General features: G+C 52.0%; 1 protein-coding gene across 1 annotated transcript in view; it reads left to right on the forward strand.

Annotated features, from left to right (window-relative positions):
- Window positions 1–24159, forward strand: part of LOC144732919 (rho guanine nucleotide exchange factor 3-like) — a 41551-nt gene extending 17392 nt beyond the window's left edge. Inside the window, exons 3-10 of the mRNA XM_078614586.1 lie at window positions 5453–5728; window positions 6983–7045; window positions 11527–11623; window positions 12532–12608; window positions 14070–14327; window positions 17536–17712; window positions 19966–20191; window positions 21105–24159. Of these exons, the coding sequence (XP_078470712.1) occupies window positions 5453–5728; window positions 6983–7045; window positions 11527–11623; window positions 12532–12608; window positions 14070–14327; window positions 17536–17712; window positions 19966–20191; window positions 21105–22084 (2154 nt within the window). The 3' untranslated portion in view covers window positions 22085–24159. The remainder of the gene's footprint in view (window positions 1–5452; window positions 5729–6982; window positions 7046–11526; window positions 11624–12531; window positions 12609–14069; window positions 14328–17535; window positions 17713–19965; window positions 20192–21104) is intronic.
- The last annotated feature ends 280 nt before the right edge of the window (window positions 24160–24439 follow it).

Genomic DNA, 24439 nt, shown 5'->3' on the forward strand with positions numbered 1-24439 from the left:
GAAGACAGTCTCATTCCACTGTTGTGATGGGTATCCGCTGCCTTCGCAATTTTCAGCTGCGTTTGTTTGACAAAGCTGGCCAAGGCTCGTCCCAGACACCTGTTGGTGCGTTGTTAACGCCAAGGGATCCGCAGTCACTGGTTTGGGTGGGGGGGGGGCTGAGGTCTAACGTTTAAACAAGTGTCAGACAAAGACGACTGTACGAGCGTTAGTCATGAAAAGGAAACGCGGGACGTTTGAACTTTTAGGATCTGGCCCTGGGGGGGTGGGGGGGGGTCTGCAATGGCCGCGAGAATCTCAACTTACCAGCGTCAATTAACCCCCTCGTGACCCTGTGCCAGCGGCAGAGCTGTCCCCTGGGGGAGGGTGGGGTGCGGGGGGGTACGGGGGGAGGGGGTTTGCGGGGGAGGGGGGGTGCGGGGGAGGGGGGTGCGGGGGGTGGGGGGTTACGGGGGATGGGGTGCGGGGGAGGGGGGTGGCGGGGGAGGGGGGGTTTCGGGGGAGGAGGTTGCGGGGGAGGGGGGTGCGGGGGAGGGGGGGTTACGGGGGAGGGGGTGCGGGGGAGGGGGTGCGGGAGAGGGGGTGCGGGGGAGGGGGGTTACGGGGGAGGGGGGTGCGGGGGAGGGGGTACGGGGGAGGGGGTGCGGGGGGAGGGGGGTTTCGGGGGAGGAGGGTGCGGGGGAGGGGGGGTGCGGGGGAGGGGGGTTACGGGGGAGGGGGTGCGGGGGAGGGGGTGCGGGGGAGGGGGTGCGGGGGAGGGGGGTTTCGGGGGAGGAGAGTGCGGGGGAGGGGGTGCGGGGGAGGGGGGTGCAGGGGTTGCAGGGGAGGGGGAGGGGTGGGTACGGGGTGGGGGGGCTACTGCGTGTGGGGGGTGTTTGGCCATGCTGTGAATTCCCAGTTTGAGCCGCTGGCTCAACGTCGAGCCGGGTCTGAGAAGCCACTGCTGCCCTCGGACGTTGAGCTGCTGATGCCGCTGCTGATGCATCTGCTGATGCATCTGCTGATGCCGCTGCATGTGCTCTCGCGGTTGCGCCTCGTGGCTGTGCGAGCGGCTTGCGGCGCGACTCGCAACTAACGCATCGATGGGAGCGAGCGCCGAGTGATTGGCGCGACGTTCGCTCACATGGGGAGCGAATTGTTTCGCCCGGAAAAGGGTCGAGCTGCAATCGCGTTCGCCGCATCGCGATCTTTACAAACGTATTCACTGTTGATCGGTGAAGATTATATAATAATTGTGGTGATACTGTTCAATTAACCCAGGAAAGCGTCGCTGAGTCTCAAGACTCTCTTCTACATTTACTCATTCATCCAGGAGCTGTGGAGTTGTAAGACTCAGCAGGGTCCAGCTGCCATCATTCATTCACTTGTTCATTAAACAAGTGGGAGTAAACCGGAACACCCAGAGAAAGCGCCCCCCCCCCCCCGCACACGGGGGGAGCACCACTCTCATCCCCGTACAGATGGAAACATGTGGCGATCAGTCGGCGTGTTGTACTGCCCCCTCTTGGCGAGCCAGGGTACGGTGGCCTCCTCGACACCCACAGGAAGGGAGTTTCACAGCATTCGTGCGGTGATCCACCAACCCTCGCTGCTGCCTCCACAGGGCTGAGTGACACCCGGCCATGTGCAGCAGCGCGGCCGCCACCGGAGATTCTTGCCTGAGGAAGTTTGGCCAATTCCGTGATCGAGCGTTTGGAGGCTTCATGTGGGATGCATATGGCGTGGAGGAGGTGGTTGGGGATGACACTAATAGCTCGGCAAAGATAGATTCAGGAATTAATTACGTATCGCGCGTGCAGCCCAATGCTACAGCAACCGCTTTTCCCAAGCCAGTCTCCCACGCAAGGACTAATCACAGGCTCAGCCCTGATCAGCTGCTGTCTGCAAAAGAAAAAAAACCTACGAAGGAATTTTCATGATAATCTGTGCATCTTTTGTCGCGTGGACACCAAGAGCAACTAAGGATGTATAACCAATCGCGAATTTGACGCGATATTCGACACGATATTCAAACGGACGGCGTAGCGTCAAGGTGGGTCCGTAGCTCTAGGCGGACAGCATCGCGGGGATTGTGAGAACTCTTTGGCTCTCGCCTCATCGCGAGAGGGGGGAAAAAACTCCGCGTCTCTGTGGGCGCACGAGAGCGGATGAATGAGAGGCAGCGGAGTGAGCGGATGAATGGGCCAAAGTAAATAATGTAATAATCCCGTACACACGGGAGCTCTTACCGTGAAACGCTTTCAAGATGTTTTAGGACACGGACAGCCATCGACTGTGTGATGACTAAAGCAAGTGTTTGAAACGGTGCCCTCGCGCCATTGTCAGTCATAACACTTCACGGCTAATGGACTTCCCAATCCTCTCTCTGAGGCTTTGATGTGTGGAGTCCGTTGCCCTCTCTCTCCAACCGCAACCCCTCTAGCTACCCCCCCAGCACCCACCGAACCAAACCCCAAACCCCCACCATCTCCATGGCCCCCTTTTCAGGTCATCAGACCAGAGCCCAGTGCGTTCGTGTCGTTCATGCTTTGCCTATAGAGTTGCTAACCCTCCCGGATTGGTTCGGAATCGCTGATGGAATTGGCATCGATCTCTTCCCGGTGACAATTGAGAGGAATCTCGGAGATTTTTTTGCGACTGGATATTTTAAGAAAATATATTAACTATAATAACCAAAACAAATCCCAGTACATCTTCAGAGTTAGCCTCGTCTGCTAGCCATGGACGATCACTGAATGTGGACACGACCAATGCCAATGACGCGGATCGTTGCAATATGTTTCTGAGTTTATTTTTTGTTTAGCCACCATGAGTTTCGTTTGTAAGAGTGACCTGCGATGGGGGCGGGGGAGGCATTGATGTGCTCGTGTGGGGTGACGATTGCTCTACAAATTGTCCCAATTGAGTAAATTTGCGGGTGTAGTTTTCGAATCCGGCACAATTAGAAACCATAAATTTCATTTGGCCGTGCATGTTTGAAGTCAAAATCTCGACCATTGAAGCTGGGCCACCGAAGTTACTACAAGGAAATAGAGCAACAAGAAAACAACTACATCATCGCTGCAGAGGACCCACCTAGCAGGAGGAATGCGTTTATAGAATTATAAAGCACGACGATAGTTTATCAACATTGCGTCAAATTGTATTTACTTTCACGGACATTGGCTCTATCGAATTACTTGACACGTTCGCCGTAGAATTAAGTTTGAGAAAACGTTCCCAGGGGACGCGCGTGACCAAAGCGTGGCCAAAGCGCGCACAGCGTGAACGAGTGCAGAGGTGGTCTTGGGGGGAAGGACGCGCCCGCTCGAGATAATCGATGGCAGGCGTTCGACTCTCACGACGGAGCGCCAGCCATGGAACCCCGGAACGCGTACGTGAGAGGATGTCCGCTGCCAGGTCTTCATTCAGCAGTGGATCGATCGTGGCTGGCGATCACGACGATCTGCGAGTGGGTTCGCCCCGTAGTTTGTCTACGGTGGGGCTTCGTAATCTCGCGCCGATCGCGTGACAGTCGCTGCGAACACGTGCGGTGTCTTCGTTTCCACATCTGGCTTTGTCATTGTGGGAGGTGGGTGGGTGGGTCTCCTCTCTACAATGACCCCCTCACACACACAAGACAGAGATCCCCCATATAGCTCTAAACAGACTGTTGGGGCAAGTGCTGTTAGCGAGCACCTAATTAGGCCGGCGCCGCACGCGAAGGGGCGGGTGGCCAGCACCACGCCCGACCGCCTTTGTCTCCCCAGTGGCGATGTTTACACATCGCACTAGGCAGTCGTTTGAGGCAGAGTCGACCTAGGGGAGGCCCAAGACCGGTTCAGACAATCGCCACTGGCGTTGACCGTGAGTGGGAATCGAACTCGGGTCGCCGGGTTTGTGGCGCAGCGCTGACCGCTGCACCAGGGGGTCGGCAACCTGCGGATCCCGAGGCGCACGCGGTGGCTCATTCATCACGGGCCGCCACCGCCTCGTATTCACATTGCGTTGCGGCTCTTGAAATATAGATTTTTTTTTTGTTTTCACCGATAAAATCGAAAAAAGTGGCTCTTCTCGTTGTTTTCGACGTGTCGACCCCTTCGCTCCACTGCCGCTCCCCACACGAAACACACGGGCGCAGAGACGCACGCACACTCGCATCCACGCCGCCACCACCACCACCCTCCTTCATCTGGCGCAGAATCCCTCGCCACCAGCAACACAGCCCTCAAGGTCAGCAGGGACTTCGGCCTGCGAATGACGAGGAGCAAACGCAATGCAACAGTTGGTGTGGAGTGTCGAGTTTCAGTTGGGGGGACGTGTTCATGTGCAGGCGTTGCGGGTCTGTGTGTGTGTGAAGCTGTGTTGGTGTACGTGTTTTTGTATGATTGTCCGTGTGCATGGGGAGCGGTAGCACAGTGGTTAGCACGAAGTTCGATTCTCGCTCATGCCGAACGCCAGTGACGATTATCTGAACCGGTCCTGGGCCCTCAGTCTCAAATGAGTACCTGGTGTGGTGTGGAAACATCGCCACTGGGGAGACAAAGGCGGCCAGGCGTTGGTATTGGCCACTCACCCCCTCGTGTGCCGTTTCGGCCTTCATAGGTGCTCGCTAATGGCACTTGCCCCTACAGTCGTTAAGGCTATATGGGTGATCCTTGTCTCTCCGCCTATATATAGAGTATCTTTAGTTCATCATCCTATGGGCTTTCCAGACCAATATAGCAGAGTGCATGTGTGCTCGTGTGTGTGTGTGCTCGTGTGCGTGTGGCTCACGGACTGCACAACAAACTTGGCAAGTCGAGTTCAATTCCTGTAAGTGTGGATAATATCAACGGAGATTGATATCAGCACCAATCCTGGGCAACCCCTGCATCCGGTGAGCATTCAAATGAGTATCCGACGCAAAACGTAAACATCCAGCGCTGGGGAGACAAACTGTGAGGCTCTGCAATGTGTCCTTAGACAGACGTGTCAACTGTCTGACTAGAGGAAGGACCTGAGGCCTATGGGTGGCGGTGATGAGGCTGTAAGAGCGTTCGTTGAAGGTCAAGCGTTGACTGCGTGACGGCCGCTGGCTCCAGCAGAGGGGAAGAAGCGATGGTGAGGTGTGGTGGCTCTTCGCTTCTCAAAGGCACCACCTGCTTGGGAGCGAATGCACAGCCTGAGCGAATCCATCACGTGAACATCGTTGTTACTTTCGCAAACTTTGTTGTGGGTGACGTTTGACATTTGGATTGCTAGTTTGCCAAACAGTCACACAATGGCCAATCCTTGAGAATAATACGAAAATGTTTTTGTTGACTTTTTTTGTTTTGTCGAACTAGCTTTACCGCATCGTGCAACAGCTGCGCGATCCGGCAAAAGGTCGGAAGTGACGGCGCAGTGGGCTGGTGGTGTTGGCTGCGATGGCTTCTTCACCTTGACCTGGCACCGTCGTGCGCTCACACGGTGCGTGCGTGTGTCTTCACAGCGCTCCATCAGCCTGCGCCCAGAAAGCGGTCCCCTGGTTCCGCCATCGCCACCATCGTCTCCGCCGTCACGATCGCCCACTCTCTTCGACGGCGCCTGGAGAGCGGTGCGGTTGGGCGGTGGCTGTGGAGGAGGAGTGGCAGCCACGCCGGGTCCTCACCCTCCGTCGTCGCACAGCAGCTCCTCGCTCAAGCGACGTGACAGCAAGCTGTGGAGCGAGATGTACGACACCGGCACCACGGAGCGTCTCTCCCGCGCCGAGATCAAGCGGCAGGAGGTAGCTCCTGGCGCACTGCGAACCAACGCCACCGCGCATCGTCGGCATCGCCATCACCATCACCACCAGCCATCACCTATCCGCTGATGGATGGATGCCTACCTCGGGCTGTTGCCAACTCTCGCAGTCCTACGATGGAACGATCTGGCTGGCTCCTGCACCATGAGCTGATTTCATGGCTCCCAACTCGATGGAAGACGTCCCTGCGGGCGTTCTCCCTCCTTTAGCTGCCACTGCATTTTTAGTCTCGACCGTTGGCCGTCACCCCTTCTCACTGTGGCGAATTCTAATGGGGGCTTTTGTTTATTGGTCAAATGATCCTTATGGCGGTACCCCGGGGTACCAATAATACAAAATGGCCGAAGTAATTAAATATTTTATTTCTGGGACACTATTTTTTCCAGGTGTGTACTTCACTCCGCGACTGTGGTACCAATCAATCCGAAATCAGTGCTACTCCGCGATCTCAAAACGCAGCGAGGACGATTGCGCTGAAACCCTGAACGTTCGTGTATGCACCGTAGTGGTGCATCGTGCACAGCTCGTCGAGATGAGTCGATTGCCGCATCGCCGACCATCTACAGACTAAAAATGACTGTATCACAGACATTATGCGAGAGCCGGGGTACTATGGTACCCCGGGGTACCGCCATAAGGTTCAAATGTAGGAATATTTGTACAATGTGACGCAATAACTCCATGTGGTGCATAATCTGTAAATCTAAAGTAGCTTACGCCTCCCGTAAATCTCGTGACATCCGCGTGGCCACTCCCACTCTGAACCCCTCCCTCTCACTGCCCGCTGCAAAAACAGACGATCCTCCTCCGTGCTGCTCACGTCTGCTCTCTCCTTCCTTCTCTCTCCCTCTCGTCTCTCCCCTGTCATCATCACCACCCTCTCATCATCCTCGACATCGTGGCCCGGTCATTCCTTCTCTCCCTCCCCCTCCTCCCCCTCCCTTCCTGCTGCTCCACTTGAGCCGTAGCCTCCTCCTCCCCTGTCCCTCTTAAGGACTTCCGTGCAGGTCTCGCTTCCCGTTCCTTTCTCTCTCTCCTTTGCATTACATCCTTGACTCTACTCCCCTTCCTGTCGTGCAGTCACTGGTAAATGGTGTTATGCTAGCGAAATTACAATTACTTATGATTACTTAATGCTAATTTAAATCTGATCGAGTGAACACACTGAATCGATGTGTCCTGTGCACGTAAAGTAACATGAATACTGATTTCTGACGCTTGGTTTTGATTCTCCAGGCAATTTTTGAGTTGGCCCAAGGTGAACAGGACCTCATCGAAGACTTGACCTTGGCCAAAAAGGTTGGTGTCCGTCCGCCAACCACCTCAAACAAACATCAGTCATCATTGAAACCACAGGCGGAGTCTGACGTCTATATTTGGTGGCGGGGGGGCACTTTAGAAATCGCGGTTGCATATAATTAATTAATTTATAGTCTTCATATTAAACTACTAAACTAATTAATAAAGTTGTCTAGTTTGGAAGGGGCCTTGCCCCCCCCCCCCCCCCCCGCAAACACCCGCTCATGATTTAAATCCAAAGTTTAAATTATTCACAAACCCCGTAGTGTCAACCCACTGCTGCATGAAGGCCTCTCACCATGCCATGTCGGTCAGTCATGGGAACTGTTTGGCCCACACTTGGCCACGCAGGTTCATGCCAGATGGTGAAGGGGCCAGCAAGCCCAGGGCCGCGTCTCAGATAGAACTCGCCACTGATGTTCGTCCATGGCCTGGAATGAAACACAGGCTCACAGCACAGTGCGCAACAACTACACCACCCCCTCGATATACACAGAGTCCACCGATTGGCTGACGTGGGGGGAGGGTAAGTTGCATGCCCCCCACACCAACATTTCATCGCCTCAGAAGAGTGCTTAACCAAATGTGTGACTGCTTTTGTGCCATCTGTACGGAAAAGCGTGTTACCCCCCCCCCCCCATGCGTAGCTTTTCACCGGGTGCTCTGATTTCCTCTCACACGTGTAAACACTCCTTCATTGGCTGATATCACCTTCATATATAGAGGACCGCAGAGCTTGGGGTGGGTGGAATTTGGCACTGGCTCAACACCTGCCTGCCGCCTTCCTGCTTGTCTGTAATTTGTTACAGGTTGAAATTGTTGTTGTTGTTCTTATTATGTCATGGATTACACTTAGAGTATGGCTAAAACGCAATCCACAGAGTGATACTCGCACAAACATTTCACGGTTTTTTTAAATACCTCGACTGGACAAAGACTGTGCAACGAAAACAAAATAAAACCCCGAAATGCCGACCACATTACCACCGCTCTCTGGGGGGGGGGGGGGCACTGGGTGGGTGGGGGGGTCAATGTCACCCGCTCGCCACGCACCAGCGAGCGCGCGGTGCGGTGAGTCGTTGAGGAGCGTCAACACGAGAACATTTTGTGAGGCCTCCCCCACCCACCCCCCTTTTCACAGGGTCCCTCACCACCGGAGGTGTGTTTGACTTTCCCAAGTGAGGCCCAAACTGCTGCGCGGCCGGCCGAGCCTGTTTACTTTCCCAGATTGTGCTGTGGGAGGTGGAGGAAAAAAAACCCCAAAGGAGATGAAAAAGCATGGAGCGCCCTCCTGCGTGCTTGGGCACGCGGAGACGCGGGCAAATTAAAAACGCCACCCATCGAGACGCCGCCGTCGTCACTTCTGAGTTACCACTCGGGTTGCCTCCTCCGAGTTACTACTCGAGTTGCCGCTTCTGAGTTAGATATGAAGCCGGGGGGGGGGAGGTTAATCGTCATCATGGGGAGGAAGGATCACTCGCAATACTATCAGGAACTTTTTTTTCAAGTCGGGTCCCGGAAGAAAAACCTCTATCGATTTACCAAGACGACAACCTCACAAAGAGGACGACGGTCCTGGGAATACCAAGTTAGGTGGACACCCGAGTTATGGCACCGTACACTGCCCATGGTGGACACTACTCGTGGTGGACACTACTCATGGTGGACACTGCCCATGGTGGACACTGCTCGTGGTGGACACTCCCCATGGTGGACACTGCCCGTGGTGGACACTGCCCCTGGTGGACACTGCTCGTGGTGGACACTCCCCATGGTGGACACTGCCCGTGGTGGACACTGCCCCTGGTGGACACTGCCCATGGTGGACACTGCCCATGGTGGACACTACTCATGGTGGACACTGCCCATGGTGGACACTGCTCGTGGTGGACACTACTCATGGTGGACACTGCCCATGGTGGACACTGCCCATGGTGGACACTGCTCGTGGTGGACACTACTCATGGTGGACACTGCCCATGGTGGACACTACTCGTGGTGGACACTGCCCATGGTGGACACTGCCCATGGTGGACACTGCCCGTGGTGGACACTACTCGTGGTGGACACTGCCCATGGTGGACACTGCCCCTGGTGGACACTGCCCCTGGTGGACACTGCCCATGGTGGACACTACTCGTGGTGGACACTACTCGTGGTGGACACTGCCCCTGGTGGACACTGCCCATGGTGGACACTACTCGTAGTGGACACTGCCCATGGTGGACACTGCTCGTGGTGGACACTGTCCGTGGTGGACACTACTCGTGGTGGACACTGCTCGTGGTGGACACGAGTAGCATTAGTCACCCCAGGTGGGTCCGAACGAGCTCTTTGATGCAAGGACCGTCCTGAGTGTGTATACAAACCCGCGCAGGGCTCGTTCACAAAGACGGGGCGCTACCCTCCAGTTCCCATGGCTAACCGCGCCAGGCCCCACACTTTCCCACGTTCTCGCCGACGAGGCAGAGGTGGCGGCGGCGGCGCATACGTAATTGGCCACAGTTTAATATTTGCCAGCGTTTTCAGGCCCCGTGCGCAATTTTGACTTTTCTTCACGGCAGATTAAGGGCGAAATTCGAAAGTAAAGTTGAACCATGGAAACTGGAGGGGCTGGGCGGCGGAGGTGACGGGGGAGAGGGGGTGGTTGCGGCTGGCTACTGGCCGCGGCGGCTGTTTGCACTCTGGGAAATTTACTCTCTGGAGCAGGTGGTCAATTTGGCTGTGACACCGACACGCAGCGCCCAAGAGCCCGTGGGAACTTCGCCGCTGGATCTGCGGGGCAGACTGCACGCAGCAGCAGCACCCGTAATAGCGTGGGGGGGGGGTCGTAGCTAAAGACGACAAACCACACGGTGCACATGAGATATTGGCCCAAAACATCCCAATTCTGAAAAAAATGTCCTTGCATATTACTCAACTGGAATTATATGTCACGTCGCCCCCCTTCTGTGTACACTTGGCAGGACCCTCTGAAAAACGAGCCTTGAGACTCGGTGAGGCTTTTCTGGGTAAACAAACAAAATCATAATATTATCCAGAATAGAGGTTTTTTTGGGTTAGATTGCGTAAATATAAATGTGTCATTTCCCGCCACCGCCCGACACAGCCAATTAGTAATGTTTGTCACGTACACAAAACATGCCAATTCGCTACTTGTTCAGCACACCGGTTTATTGCAGAGTAAACCCACAACATTTACAATTCGAGTACTGTGACATTTCACCGGTAATTACAACCAGCCTCATCAGGCGACAGCAAGAGTTGTGGAGAAATTCTCCTGTTTCGATCTTAATAATAATAGACATTGGAGATTAGTCCAGAAGGACGGAAATTACATTTTACCCAGGACGATCTCAACTCAAGACTCGTATTGTCATGACGACCCTGCTACGGTAGGTTTGGCTGATTTCACTTGATTGCGTGTCTTTAAGGTGACGGCGCCCTCGCTGCTGCAGAGTCCCCAATGTCCACTTTGTCGAGCCCAATAGTCTGCGCTCATGCCGACAAAAATAAATATTCTGATTTTGACATTTAAAATATTTAATTGAAGCTCAGTGCTAAGACACCATCCCTTGAACCCAGGGGCAGTTTCTTCATTAGGGCGATTGGGCGACGCACCACCAATGTCATTCAACCACAGAGTCACGCTAGCCGTCACTGTGCCTCTGGATATAGTCCAATCAGCGTCATGTCACGTTCTGTGGAGTACCGCCTCTTTTTGGGCGATTTCACTCCGGCTGAGAATCGCCCAGAGTGTTCCCATAGACTTACATTCAAAGATGTTTTTTTTCGAATGGGGGGCGCTGCAATGCATTCTCTATGGCTTCCGGGAGGGCTCGCACTAACGTGCTTACGTCATCATACGTAAGCACGTTTCAGTCAACAGTTTTATTTGTCGCCACCTAGTGGAATCTTTAATAAAATAAACTTGAGTGGATTGTATTAATAGTGAGTATAGAAACAAACAAGATGTATTGTAAGAGTCACTTTATTTTTCATTAATATTAAAGAAGTGAAGTTGCCTTTACATGCTTAAGCTGTTAATTTATCCTTTGCATGGGTGGACCTTATCCTTATAAATCATCCAGACATTTGCCCCCCTGAGAGATTTTGCAGGAGCTGCCACTGCTTGAACCCCCTCGTGTTCACTCACGACCGCCGTCTCTTCCACCCGGGCCCTGTCCACATGATGGGCCACTTTGCTGAGTTAGCATTTGTGGGTAGGTCGCTTCTGAAAAAGAAGTGAATACCTCAGCGGGCTTCGCCTGGTGGGATGGGGCTGGTTTAGTGTCATGTGTTTGTCTTTGGTTGACTTGTTTACCTTTCTTGCACTTTGCACGACTACCATGCGTTTGTGTTGTTTGTTGTTGTAACTGTATTACTTGCCCCTACTGGACATCTGTGAAAAAGAGCTTCATAGCTCATCGGATTCCTCCTGCAATGTAGATACATCTTTCTGCTGATTCTGTCCCCCGCAGGTTTACCACGACCCCATGCTCACGCTCGCGATAATGTCCGCCAAGGAGCTGGAAAAAATCTTTGGGATGCTGGAGACCTTCATCCCTCTGCACGCCGGTGAGTGCCTCGGCTCTCGCCTCCCTTCCCGCGAACACACGCGTCGATGCCGGCCCGGTGTTGTTGTCTCCATTGCTATTGAAGAACAACAACAAAATACTACATGATGAAGGGAAATAGCAACGACGGAAAGTGGAGCCACTTGAGACGGCGTTTAGTCGTTGAGCTGTGAAGCCTTTGGCTTTTTAGAGAAGGCCATGCTTCAGTCCCAGCCGCTCTGCGGTTGTTCGGAGGGGGGGGGGGATAATTAGAACGATTGTCCCTGCCATAGGAATGTGTCGTTTCTGATCCCCCGCTGGATCGGGGTCACCAGTGGGAACAAGCTTTGTTCATGCGTTGGGTTTGAGTAGAGAGACGTCTTGAATCTACTGGCCTTGTACGCAACTTCACAGCGGAGGAGTGAAGGGGCCTTAGCGCAGGGGATTACGAATGCCGTGCAACCTCGCGTGAAAGATCCTCAGCAGCAACTCAATCACTACACCAAGTTCTCCCAGTTACTCCGCCAATTTAAACTTTCTTTAACGCTCCGACAAAAAACAAATCTTAGTTTCTCGTCCACACCATTTGAACAACGATTTTGTGAATAAGTCACCAAAGAAATTTGGGTGCCGAAATAAAAAAATAAAGTGTCTGGAGGGCATAGTTTCAATCGGGCCTGTCCTTGTCGGTAATGCTTAAAATCACACCAGAGCTCGGTACACCACATCCAACATGTGGTGTACCGAGCTCCCGTGAGAAATTGAGTGCCGGGGGGCTCATCCCTCGTTGCGTTCACACGAATAGCCAAACGGTGAGGTCTCTGTTGTTGACACGGGTGGCCAATTTGGCTGAGCACAGGAAGGGCCTCTCCTCGCAAGTGGGTGCCGAGAGTAACTCGCCGTGTTGTGTCCCGCCGGCACTCTGCGCAGACCTTCTGGCCAAGCTGAAGACGGCGCGGAAGGACGACGGGACCACGGACAGAGTGGGGCACATCTTGGCAGCCTGGGTGAGACAAACGGCTGGTTTACCCAGGACAGCCTCGCGTTTTCAGGATGGTCCTGCAAAGTTTTAGCAGTTGGGGGGGGGGGGGCGATCATTGCCGTTGTGTAAATTCCGATTAAGTAACTTGAGAGTATTTTTTCTAATCTGAACCGTGACGTCGACACGCAATGGCATGCTCTTGAGAACGGCGCCACGGGATCTTTGATGTCTACTGGGAAGCACGTGGGCCGTAGTGTGATCATGGTTGTTACAAACCACAGTATTGACCAGGGGCAGCCGCTGGAGCGAACTGTGAACCTCTGCAACAAACAGCGAATTCGCCACCGCCAGGCTGCGTCACTGCCCGGCGTGTCTTCGGGCCGTACCGCTGTGCGTCATTTGGCGCGATGTCTGGCGTTTCGCTCTCCAATTCCGGAACCTTCTTCCAGAATTAAATTCAATTCAGGTTGAAATACGCCAGAAAGTTATGCAGCATTACCGTAAAAAATGTACGCGGTACAAAACGAGCGTATGTCCGGCGACAACAGCTCCAGCAAGTCAGCCGGATCGGCCACTACAGGAAATATCTCCCAAGTCTCCTTTTAATAGGTTTCGTGGAGGTATAATACGTAGGCTCTCACGACCAATATTATCCACAATTGAGGTTTTTTTGGTTAGATTATTTTGATGTCAGTGTGTCATTTAACCCCCCACCACCCGACACAGCCAATTCGTAAGGTGTGTCATGTAAACAAAACGTGCCAATCAGTTACTAGCTCGGCACACCGGTGCGTTGGAGAGTAAACAACAACATTTACAATATGAGTACCGTGACGTTCGCCGGTAGTGACAACAACGGCCAGCATCATCAGGCGACAGCCAGAGTTGTGGAGAAATCCTCCTCCTGTTTCGGTCCTAAATAGAGGACGGATAAACGTGATGTCGTCACTCGTGAGCCAATGAGGTGCGAAGACCAGAGGGGGGATTAATTCATTCATATGAATGACAACGGATGTCTGTTATTGGTTGGGTTATCCACAGTTAAGTAACGTACAAATGTACATTGTGCATTATGTATGTACATCATGCAGGTACATCATTATGCCATTTTTGGGTCACAAAGCTTTCCTGGACTTGGTTCTTTGAGTTCATGGTTGGGGAGGGGGGGTTATTACCACAACCTCTCTGCACCTGTCAGGATATTTTTTTGATTTGTGTACTGTTTTCATGAAAACCCATTTGTTCTGTCCGTCCACATGTCCATCCGTCCGTTTGTCTGTGCTTTGTTTGTTCATCTACCTGTCGCCAGCCAGTCAGTCTGCCCGTACATTTGTCCATCCTGTTGCCAGTCCGTTTGTCTGTCCATCCATTTGTCGTCCATACAATTGACCCATCTCTCTCTCTCTCCCCATCCGTTTTGCCCCCACCCCTCCCGTCTGTTTGACCGCCCGTATGTCCCGTGCCCCCGCCCTCTGGCTGCACACAGCTCCCATGCCTCACCGCCTACTCGCGCTACTGCAGCAACCAGGTAGCGGCCCGCCTGCTGCTGGAGCGCAAGCGGGGCGAGGCGCGCGTCCACGACTTCCTGCAGCGCTGCCTCGAGTCGCCCTTCTCACGCCGCCTCGACCTCTGGAGCTTCCTGGACGCGCCGCGCTCCCGCCTCGTCAAGTACCCGCTGCTGCTGCGCGGGATCCTGCGCCACACGCCCAATGACCACGCCGACCGCCAGCTGCTGGAGGAGGCGGTGAGCGAACTGCTGCCCGGAAGACGTTAAAGGCTTTATGGGGGGGGGGGGTGTTGTCTTTGTTTGGATAATGTATAGGTAACGATCTTACAGAACACCAGAGTTTTGAACTGATGTCATTTTGAATACACAGCCCTAAACCATTGCCTGTGACCAAACCTCCCAGAATTCTGCACAGCCTCGTCACGTCTCAAAAAGCTAAGCAGGTTTTTTTTATCGTGGACAGTGCTCGGATGGGCAACCACCGTTGCTAAAGCTCAGGTGCCATAGGCTGCTGCCCTTACAATGTCGGCAGATGGCAGCGTGGAAAAAAATCCACCGTGGTTCTGTACTACGCCTGTTCTACGCCTTCAGCTGCTGTACTGCTGTTTTGTACTACGCCTTCAGCAGCCCGCAGCCTGCGTGTGTGTGCTGCTCCCTGTAAAATTGCTAAATGAAATCAAGCGCACGAATCCACAGAACGAGCCTGGAGACTCGGCGAGGCTTCCCGTGTAAATGAAGAACGGTTATTATCGTTATTACCACCTCCGATCGGCCCGGGTGGCTATGTACGGTGGCAAAAGAAGTTTAACGTACGTAGAAAGCAATAAGCCGAGTATAAAACAGGTTTTTGGTGTTCGTTTCTAAAAAGGTATATTTTTTCTCGTTATATTTACGGACTAAGGTCCCAAGTAAGGGCTCTCCTTGACACAGTCTTGCGGCTCAGTCGAGGCTGTCTGGAACAAGTAAATATTAACTTTACGCATGTTTTTTCATGGTGGAATCTCTCCGGACATCTTTCAGCTAGCTATAACCGCGGCATGAAAACAAAAAGCCGAGTTTGCGGAGAAAAAAAGAAAAATCGCCCAGAGCGATGCAAATCAAAAGATAACAAAACGATTTGGTGATGCTGCTGCCAATCCTGCAGCTGCTGCATTGGCAGTGGCGCACACATACACATAGCAGACACACATACACATAGTAGACACACATACACATAGCAGACACACATACACATAGCAGACACACATACACATAGCAGACACACATACACATAGCAGACACACATACACATAGCAGACACACATACACATAGCAGACACACATACACATAACAGACACACATACACATAGCTGACACACATACACATAGCAGACACACATACACATAGCAGACACACATACACATAGCAGACACACATACACATAGCAGACACACATACACATAGCAGACACACATACACATAGCAGACACACATACACATAACAGACACACATACACATAGCAGACACACATACACATAACAGACACACATACACATAACAGACACACATACACATAGCAGACACACATACACATAGCAGACACACATACACATAGCAGACACACATACACATAGCAGACACACATACACATAGCAGACACACATACACATAGCAGACACACACACACATAGCAGATACACACACACATAGCAGATACACATACACATAACAGACACACATACACATAGCAGACACACATACACATAGCAGACACACATACACATAGCAGACACACATACACATAGCAGACACACATACACATAGCAGACACACACACACATAGCAGATACACACACACATAGCAGATACACATACACATAACAGACACACACACACATAGCAGATACACACACACATAGCAGACACACATACACATAACAGACACACACAACTCAACGCACTCGTCACTAACACTTGTGGCCTTAAAAGGAAATAAATATAATATAGGCAACGCTACGGGCAACGGGCCTCTTCTGTACAGCACATGAAGAAGTGGCCATCGCCAGATACAAATCGTTATCATTAACTCCCTCGCCTGGTATACAGGAAGTCGTGGGTTCCATCCCGACACTGATTCCTGTATACTTGGAGTATCTTATGTTCTCCTCGTGGTGACGTGGATTTTTCTCTGGAGCATCCAGTTTTTCCCTCCACATTTAAAATCAACATCACGCGTTTCAGAGTATTTGCCTGCTATACATTTCCACGTGATAAGCCACTTCATTGGGCTATCATTTGCGATGGCCAGGTCGCTTCTGAAAAAGAGTTACATACCTCAGTGGGGCTTTACCTGGTAAAATAAAAAATTTAATTGTTTAGCAAATCGTAAATATCTGAACCCCACGGCTATGCTTCGTTTCACCTCCCGTCGGAGAAGAACGCTGCCATGTGTGGAAGCGTGGGGGCCGGCCTCGCACCACAAGGACGCGTGCACGCTATCGCGTCGTCGCGAGGGTTTTTGTTCGTTGCGTTCGCAGGTCTTTATTTTTTCTCAAAATAGATCAGAGATCGGTGGTGGGGGGGGGGTGCAAGGGGGCTAGGTTTTACCTAAATTGTTTTGTACGCCTAAACAGTTATGGGTGGACTCGTTGGTTTTTTCGGTAAAGTCACGTATGTAGAAATAAAAGAAAATTTAACTAAATAAATTAAAATAAATCACGACGTTTCGAACGCAATACAAGCGCTCATCATCAGGTGGAGATGGGGCAAAACACACAGCAAGGGAACACACAGGGGGACACCAAGCACGCAGCACACAGAGAACGGCAAACTGCATGGAGGCAAACAACAACAAGAAGATGGGAGACGAGAACTCAACAAACCTTAGAAACACAATGTGATGCAAAACCAGTCGGCCAACAACACAGTCAAACACTAACCTGGTTGACCACGTATTTCAAAAGACTGCTAAATTTCGTAGTCAACTTCTGGGCTGAACATACCAACGTAAACAGAATGAATAGATACGAGGTACAAGGTAGCAGATATACATATACAGAGAAGAACACGCAGGAAAAGATGCTTTGAGCAGCACAGAGGGACAACCAGAGTAACACCACAACAAGAGACATACACACATGGAGAAGCACACACAGAAAGACGCCTGGAGGGATAACGTACAGGGACTTATATATATTCTAAAATAGCTACCCTGGTCATTCTTGCAAATGACAAAAAACAGAACACGTTCGTCAATAACACGGTGTGACCTTTAAAAAACATATATATATAATGCAGGAGGCAAGGTTTCGGTCAATGGCCCTTCTTGCAACAAACAGGTCAGCAGAGCGGTGGAATCTCTGCAAGAGAGACTCTGGTCTCTGGTGCTTCTGGCTTGGTTAAATCAACAACAAAAAACAAGCCGGACACCTGAACCCATGCCTGTGCATCTGCCCTGCTGCAGATCAGCACGGCGGCCGGGATCGTGCGCGACGTCAACTCTCGCACCGGCGAATCCGAGTGTCGCTACTTCTGGAACCGCCTCGACTGGAGCGACGTCCCGGCCGGCGACGGCGCCACCGCCGTGGCTGCGCCGCGGCTCCTGTCGTGCCACGGCGAGCTGAGAACGGCACGCGGCGCGGTGAGTGCGCACGCACACAGATACAAAGACCGTCGGGGCAAGTGCTGTTAGCGAGTACCAGTACCGGCCACCGTTGTTTTCCCAGTGGCGATGTTTCTACACCGCACCAGGTATTCATTTGAGGCCGAGTCGACCTCGGAGAAGTCTAGAATCGGTTCAAATATTATCGGCCATGAGCGAGAACCGTCTGTGAGCGTGCATCACAGCACAGCGCGACCGCTCTTCGCAGCGAGCACGCTCGGCAATGGCTTCAAAACCATTTCCAGTTTTCTATCTTTGTGCCATGATGCCGATAGTACTCTTGGAATGTAATTGGGTGGAAAAAATAAGAGATTTTCCAACTCAAGTATTTGTTACCCAATCCAGTCCGCCTTTCCACGATTAGTAATCCTTCACCCTTTAAAATACAAATTAAGGCATTACACAGTGCACAATCCTGATGATTGGTAACAACATCTCACGTAATGTGGAGAGTGCCTTTTCAAAACAAATGAAGATTGTGAATCGTGAATGTGTGTGTGTGGAGAGCGCAGTAGTGTAGTGGTTCGCGCGCTGCGCTACGAACCCACTGACTCGAGTTCAATTCCTGCTCAAAGCCAACACCAGGGACAGTTATCTGAACCGGTCCTGGGCCTTCCCTAGGTCGACTCAGCCTCAAACGAGTACCTGGTGCGGCAGGAAAAAACATAGTAACTAGGGAGACAAATTCATCCGGGCGTGGTGCTGGCCACCCACAGCCCCTCGTGTGCCACAGTGCCGGCCTTCATAGGTGCTGCTCGTGAACAGTACTTGCCCCAAAAGTCTGTTGAGGCTATACGGGGGATCTGTGTCTGTCCCAAGAGCACATACAAATGAAAATTGTAATAAATGAATATCGTAAATTAAGGCACGTCCCGACCACTTTCCACCAGCATTACGCAGCTCCTGAACGAGGTTGTTGACAAATACAATTATGCAAGAGTTCATTTTGAAAAACATTAATAATTTTGCGCGCAACATAACGCATCGAACTACGCACGAATGCAGCAATTGACTATTCACATTTTATATTGGTAATTGGAAAACTGTGCGAAGCTTACGTTTAGGCTCGTGGAACAAATGGCGCGAAATCAAAGTGAAGAATAGCAACGGGAAACGACGCAATCATTCTCTTTATTTTCAAACAGTAACTCCAAAACCTGACAATTCATCAAATCACAGTGTATGACAATAATTTTATTAAAGGTCCGAGCTGCACTGACTGCCTCAAGGTCATATAGACCTTGTATCATGTGAGCGCAGATAAACGCGGTGCGTATTAGCGCAAACGCCGTACAGTTTTGACACACCAAGACCTGTCCGTGATGCCAGGCAAATATGAATCGAGCTTGCTCTAATAACTGATTTAATGATCCTGGGATTTGGGAGCTCACTGGTGATGATGGGTCCTAGGCTGCACCGCAGGGATATTACGTTGCTCTAAATCACGCAGGCAGTGAGATCTGTTTTTTTTAAGTTATTCCAGCAAAGAAATCCACACGGATGGGAACAGAAAATAACAGCCGTTGGTGAATTACAGCAGTGCCTCCACTTTCTTCACCATCGTCACCTTCGTCACCACCGTCATCGGCCATGATCCGTCCATTGCTGGGTGAATGCCTCCCCAAGCCGTCACCATTTCTCAGTCCCACGAGTGTAACTGTTCATCGAGCTCCTGAAGACAACTTGAATTTATCGCTCCATCTCCGTGGCGTCTCGATGTCTCCTGCCCCAGCCCGTTTTATTTTCTCAACAGTCGCTTGGTGGGACAAGGTCAATTATAATTTCCTACTGCGCCCTAATTAATCAAATTATCAACCTCCCATTCACATCGCCTTCCAGCCAAGCAAACCACAAAGTGGGTCTCAATGTATAACATGTAGGCTTTCCCGAGCCAATATTATTCATGATAAAAGCGTTTTGGGGTTAGACCGTGTAAATGCATCATAAACCCACCTCCACGTGGATTGATGACGTGGAGGTGCGTGGTTTTATGACACATTTACGCGACCTAACCCAACAAAAATCTGATCGTGGATCTCGCTGCTCAAGCGACCCGTAGCTAGCACACAACTCTGCAGCGCAGCGTTCGCCCCGAGACGCAGGCGATGATCGAGACGCACGAGCACACACATACACACGATAAACCACACGACGGGTTCGCGCTTGCCGGCGCCGGGGGAGCGAGTCATCGAGTCCACGCCCGCCGCCACCCCCCCGTGTCCCGTCCCGCAGCGCGTCTACGTGTTCCTGTTTGAGCGAGCCCTGGTGGTCACGCGCCTGCTGGGGGGAGGCGGCGGCGGAGGAGGCGGCGGCGGCGCCTCTGACGGAGGGGGCCCGCGGTACCGCACGCGCGGACGCCCCATCCCCGTGAGCGAGCTGGCACTGTGGGACCTCACCGACGGCGACGTCATCACAGTGGGGGGCTCCTTCCGTGGGGCATTCCGTGGCGGACAAAGAGGTGCCCTGCCACTTCACGACCACTTCTCTTCCCCCCCCCCCCGCCCCTATTTTATATTTTCCCCTCTTGTCCGGATTGAGCAAATCGGCATCATGAGACGAAGGATCCATTCGAAATTCTTTTGCAAAGCACTGCGGCCATTCGCGTTGCAGAACATTCCCACGGAAGCAGATGTCACAAAACTACTTCCGAGATCCCTTCAAGTGACCTCTAGTCCACACACTGTGGGGGCAACACTTTATCGCATAACCTGCAATAAGAGTCGTGTTTGTTTTTGTGCAGTCATTGGTGACCGGGCAGAGGCCATCAACTGTCTCTATATAAGAACCCAGTTTAATCATAGGCAGCTGGATTTAAACACAGGATCGTAACTGAGCCAGCTCCACACTCTTAAGTCACCCAGCACCAACGTTGTCAGGGTCAATAGAATTAATATTACCGAGTAGAATATTGAACAGTGGTGATATTTTTGTTCTTGTGCACAGTCTATTTGATTGCCTGTCCGATGAGAAACATTTAATACTTGTACACTTTTTTATGCATAGATATTGACTAATTCATGTTGCATGTATGTTGAACTTCTTTTGCACCGTTGATAGCCAACCATGCTCATCGGGGGTGTGGGGGAAGGACAACAAAATAAACACAAAAAACTATTCTAAAGAAATTAGTTTTTAATTTTTGGTTGTGCAAAAACAAACATGGCAACAATAAAAAAAAAATGCATTTAAGTTACAACAAAAACACCCCCATTCATCCGCTATAAAGCGTAGCAAATCAAAAACTCAATGGCGGGTCGATCTGCCACGGCACACTGGATCATCACTCGCCGAGTTTGTTCTTCGTTTATTCGTGACCACCTCTCTCCTCCCCTTGCTCTCTTCCCCTCGTCTACTCCTGAACTCCCACGTAGCGATGAACATGTTCCGCGTAGGTCACACCGACCCGTCGCGGGGTCAGAGCATCACGCTCAAGGCCAACGACGCCTTCGGCAAACAGCGCTGGCTCGGCTGCATCCGCGCGGCCGTCCAGACCGCAGCGCGGGCACACGCGAGCCCGCGTTCCAACGGAGCCGGCTCCGGCTGGTGCGCGGAGACGGAGGCGCGCTGCCCTCCCACCCCTTCGTTCGGCGACCTCGGCGTCCGCCCTGAATCGTCGGAGGCGCCAAATTCGGCGGCACGCGGAGAAGGCGACGCGGCATCGAGTCATCCGGCGACGTTGTCGACGGTGGCGGCGGCGACGAGTGAGCCGGCCGCTGGCGACGCCGCCGATTTCCCCACGGCTTCGTGCTCAAGCGCTGAGGACGACGTTTCTGCGGGCGACGCGATGGAGAGAGACGGGATCGATGCGCCGCCCGTGGGATCGTCTGACGCGACTCCGACGAGCGATGCTACGACGTCATCTCGTCGTTCGGACGCGGCACACCGCTCGGCACAGCAATGCCTGGAACCTCAAGGCACGAGCGAGGCTGCCCTCCGCGCCGCAGAGCCGCCCAGGACTAAAGACGTTTCCCCCGAGACCCTGGAAGGATCTGAGCTCTTCGGTGACACACCACAAAAGGACATCGTCGCTGTGTTAGAGACAGCACTGCCTGCGGACGTGCAAGCCTCCGAGCAGGTGCCTACTGCGGCAGCCACAAATACTCAAGCTCTGGAAACGACGACGTCAGAAGCAGTCGGAGATCTGCACGCGGGCATACGGCCGACCTTGCTAAGTTTGAACTCCGGCGGAAGTTCGGCCATGGGGTCCTATGAGGCCACGTTAACGGCGGTTCCCGGCCCTCTGCGGTCCGGTGAGCGTAACATGAACTCCATAGCGAACATCTTCTGTGAAAAGGACCCAGAGCAGAAACACCTCCGCAGCATGCTAGAGGAGCAAACAACGAAACTCTGAATGAACGTTTCAGGGCGGTTTTTTTTTGAGAAGCGAAACGACAAACCTCGCAGGCCATCGCCGTGTGGTGGCGTGGCGATTTGACCTCCGCTGATGCGCGGGTGCGTGAGCTTTATGTGCAGTATTGCAGTTAATGCCTTGACAGTTGACAGGTGTTTTATGTCAACGACTGAATGTGGGATTTTCTTTTTCAGCAGCACGACTTAGGCCCAAAATCTTTCGTTTTTTGGTCGACCGTGATTTGTAAGATTTTGCCTTGTTGCCTAAAGTAAAATGTAAAAAAATGGTATTCGTGCGTCGAAGGCTGATTGGCTGACTGCCAATTAATGAAGCTGATTGGCTGGCCGTCTCATGAAGCCTGCCTCTTTACTCTTGATGGCTGAATTGGCCAGCTGCTGCGCGATGAACTGTGATTGGCTGGCGGTCATATGCCGCCCGATTGGCTGGTGCTCACAAGCTGAAGGCCAATTGGCTGGCTGAGATCCACTGAAGTCTCATTGTTGAATGTGTCAATTTCATGATTCATGAAATATTTCACGTGTAACCACAACAGAATGAAAGCAAACTGGCACACTTGTGTTCTCAACCACGAACACAAGAATCACAACACCTAGTTGCATGACACTGTGCAGATTTAGCACATTTATTTTTTACCCCAGTACGCACAGTACTGTATTAACATGATTCGCCCTGGCCTCTGAACCGTTATTTTAAAACGATGACAACGTTATTTTAATCCCGGCTGGGGAGGATGTGAGCTTCTCAAAATAGAATCCCATTGGAGCGCTTCCCCCCCGTTAGGAAGTCCTGCGATGATTTGCGCGCACGAGGGCCAATGCCCACGAATGCGCAATGCGAAGCAGGATTGATTTTTGTTGTTGCAGGAAGTATAGCTGCAGGACTTGCGACATCTCTTCCTGTGCACGGGCCCCACTTGGGAGTTGCTGCCACCATACGCACCTTCGCAACGTTGCAAATCCTATTAGCGGTCGTTTGATTTCCTACTCTGCTCTCTAGACTCTTTTTACATATCGTTCCTCGTGTGCTTCAATCGGGGTTCCTCAAATGCATGTTCGAGCGGGCCACGCAATTAGCGTGCGCTGGCAGGGCATGTGATGTATAATGTCATGCGTACCAGACGTTCCATCACATGATGCTGACATGGTGTTGTGAAATCATAACGGCTCTGCGTGTGGCCACTAATGTGTAGCTCATGCCTACAACTCTCTCATCTCTTGTTTAACTCTCAACTCCAATGTCTCGAGCGACTGGGCCTTTTCACTGACCTATTATTGTTTAAAGGTGCAGCCCTGGAATTGCTTGTCCATGCCACTGCTGGTGGAAGGGGCCTATACTGCAGGGAGCTCTGGAGAACCCCTTTAAAGGATATTTTTGCCTACGAGACGTCTTGGAAATGAGTACCACACATTTTTTCCCACCACACGTGACCTAAAGATAACGAACTGTGCCGTACCCATTTCATTTGTACTGCTATATCGACAGAGGCAGGGAGAAACCTGAGCAACTTACTGAGCAACTTGCCCTTTGTTTTAGCTGCCATGCCACGAGATCGAACCGACAAACTCTACATTGGTAAATCCAGTGCGCTGAACATTACACCGTGGCAGCATTCCGGCGCACCAAATCACTGTATAAGCGTGTCTGTTCTACATAGACAAAGTACTTGTTACCTACAATAGCATGGTCTGTTACCTGGGATGTCAGTAGCCTGCTGCTCAATAATCTCAGCCGGGGCTTAATTTCTCACTGAAGGATTGCATGCGACTACTGTAGTGGTAGCCACAGCCATAGCGAGAGGTGGTGTGTCGGGTGCGGAAACATATATTCAGGACCTCAGAGCTGGACAGCCCTGGCTGAAATTAAACCTAGGTACCAACAAGGTGGCTCCTACTACCGTGTGGTACCAGACGGTTGGACTTCGAAGTGATCTGTAGCCAGGATGGGTAAGGCATGGCCGAGTTTGCGCGTACGTAAAGTGTTGTTGCGTTGGTTCGTTTCGACGACTGCGTCTGTATGTTGTGCAGATGAATGAAAATAAATTAAATGTGAAACGATCGGACTGATATTGGTGCGTTCTTGCGTCAGCGCCACTGAGTTTGCACGCATTCTGCTGAATGTCAGACGACGATGGCTTAAATTGGCTTGTACTATTAAGGCTGGCACGGCACACACGGCGGTTGGGTGAACAGCACAACGCCCAGCTGCATTTATCAGCACAAGGCAGTGAGGCAAAAATGCCTTTGTATGGGACCATAAAAGTGCAGTAAGGCAACGGATTATGCCGCCCTGCCCTCTGCTGCCCACTGCGTAGCCCCACGGCCACATGACACCCCC

Source organism: Lampetra planeri, chromosome 44, assembly GCF_965212315.1.
Source record: "Lampetra planeri chromosome 44, kcLamPlan1.2.h2, whole genome shotgun sequence".
Taxonomy (NCBI): domain Eukaryota; kingdom Metazoa; phylum Chordata; class Hyperoartia; order Petromyzontiformes; family Petromyzontidae; genus Lampetra; species Lampetra planeri.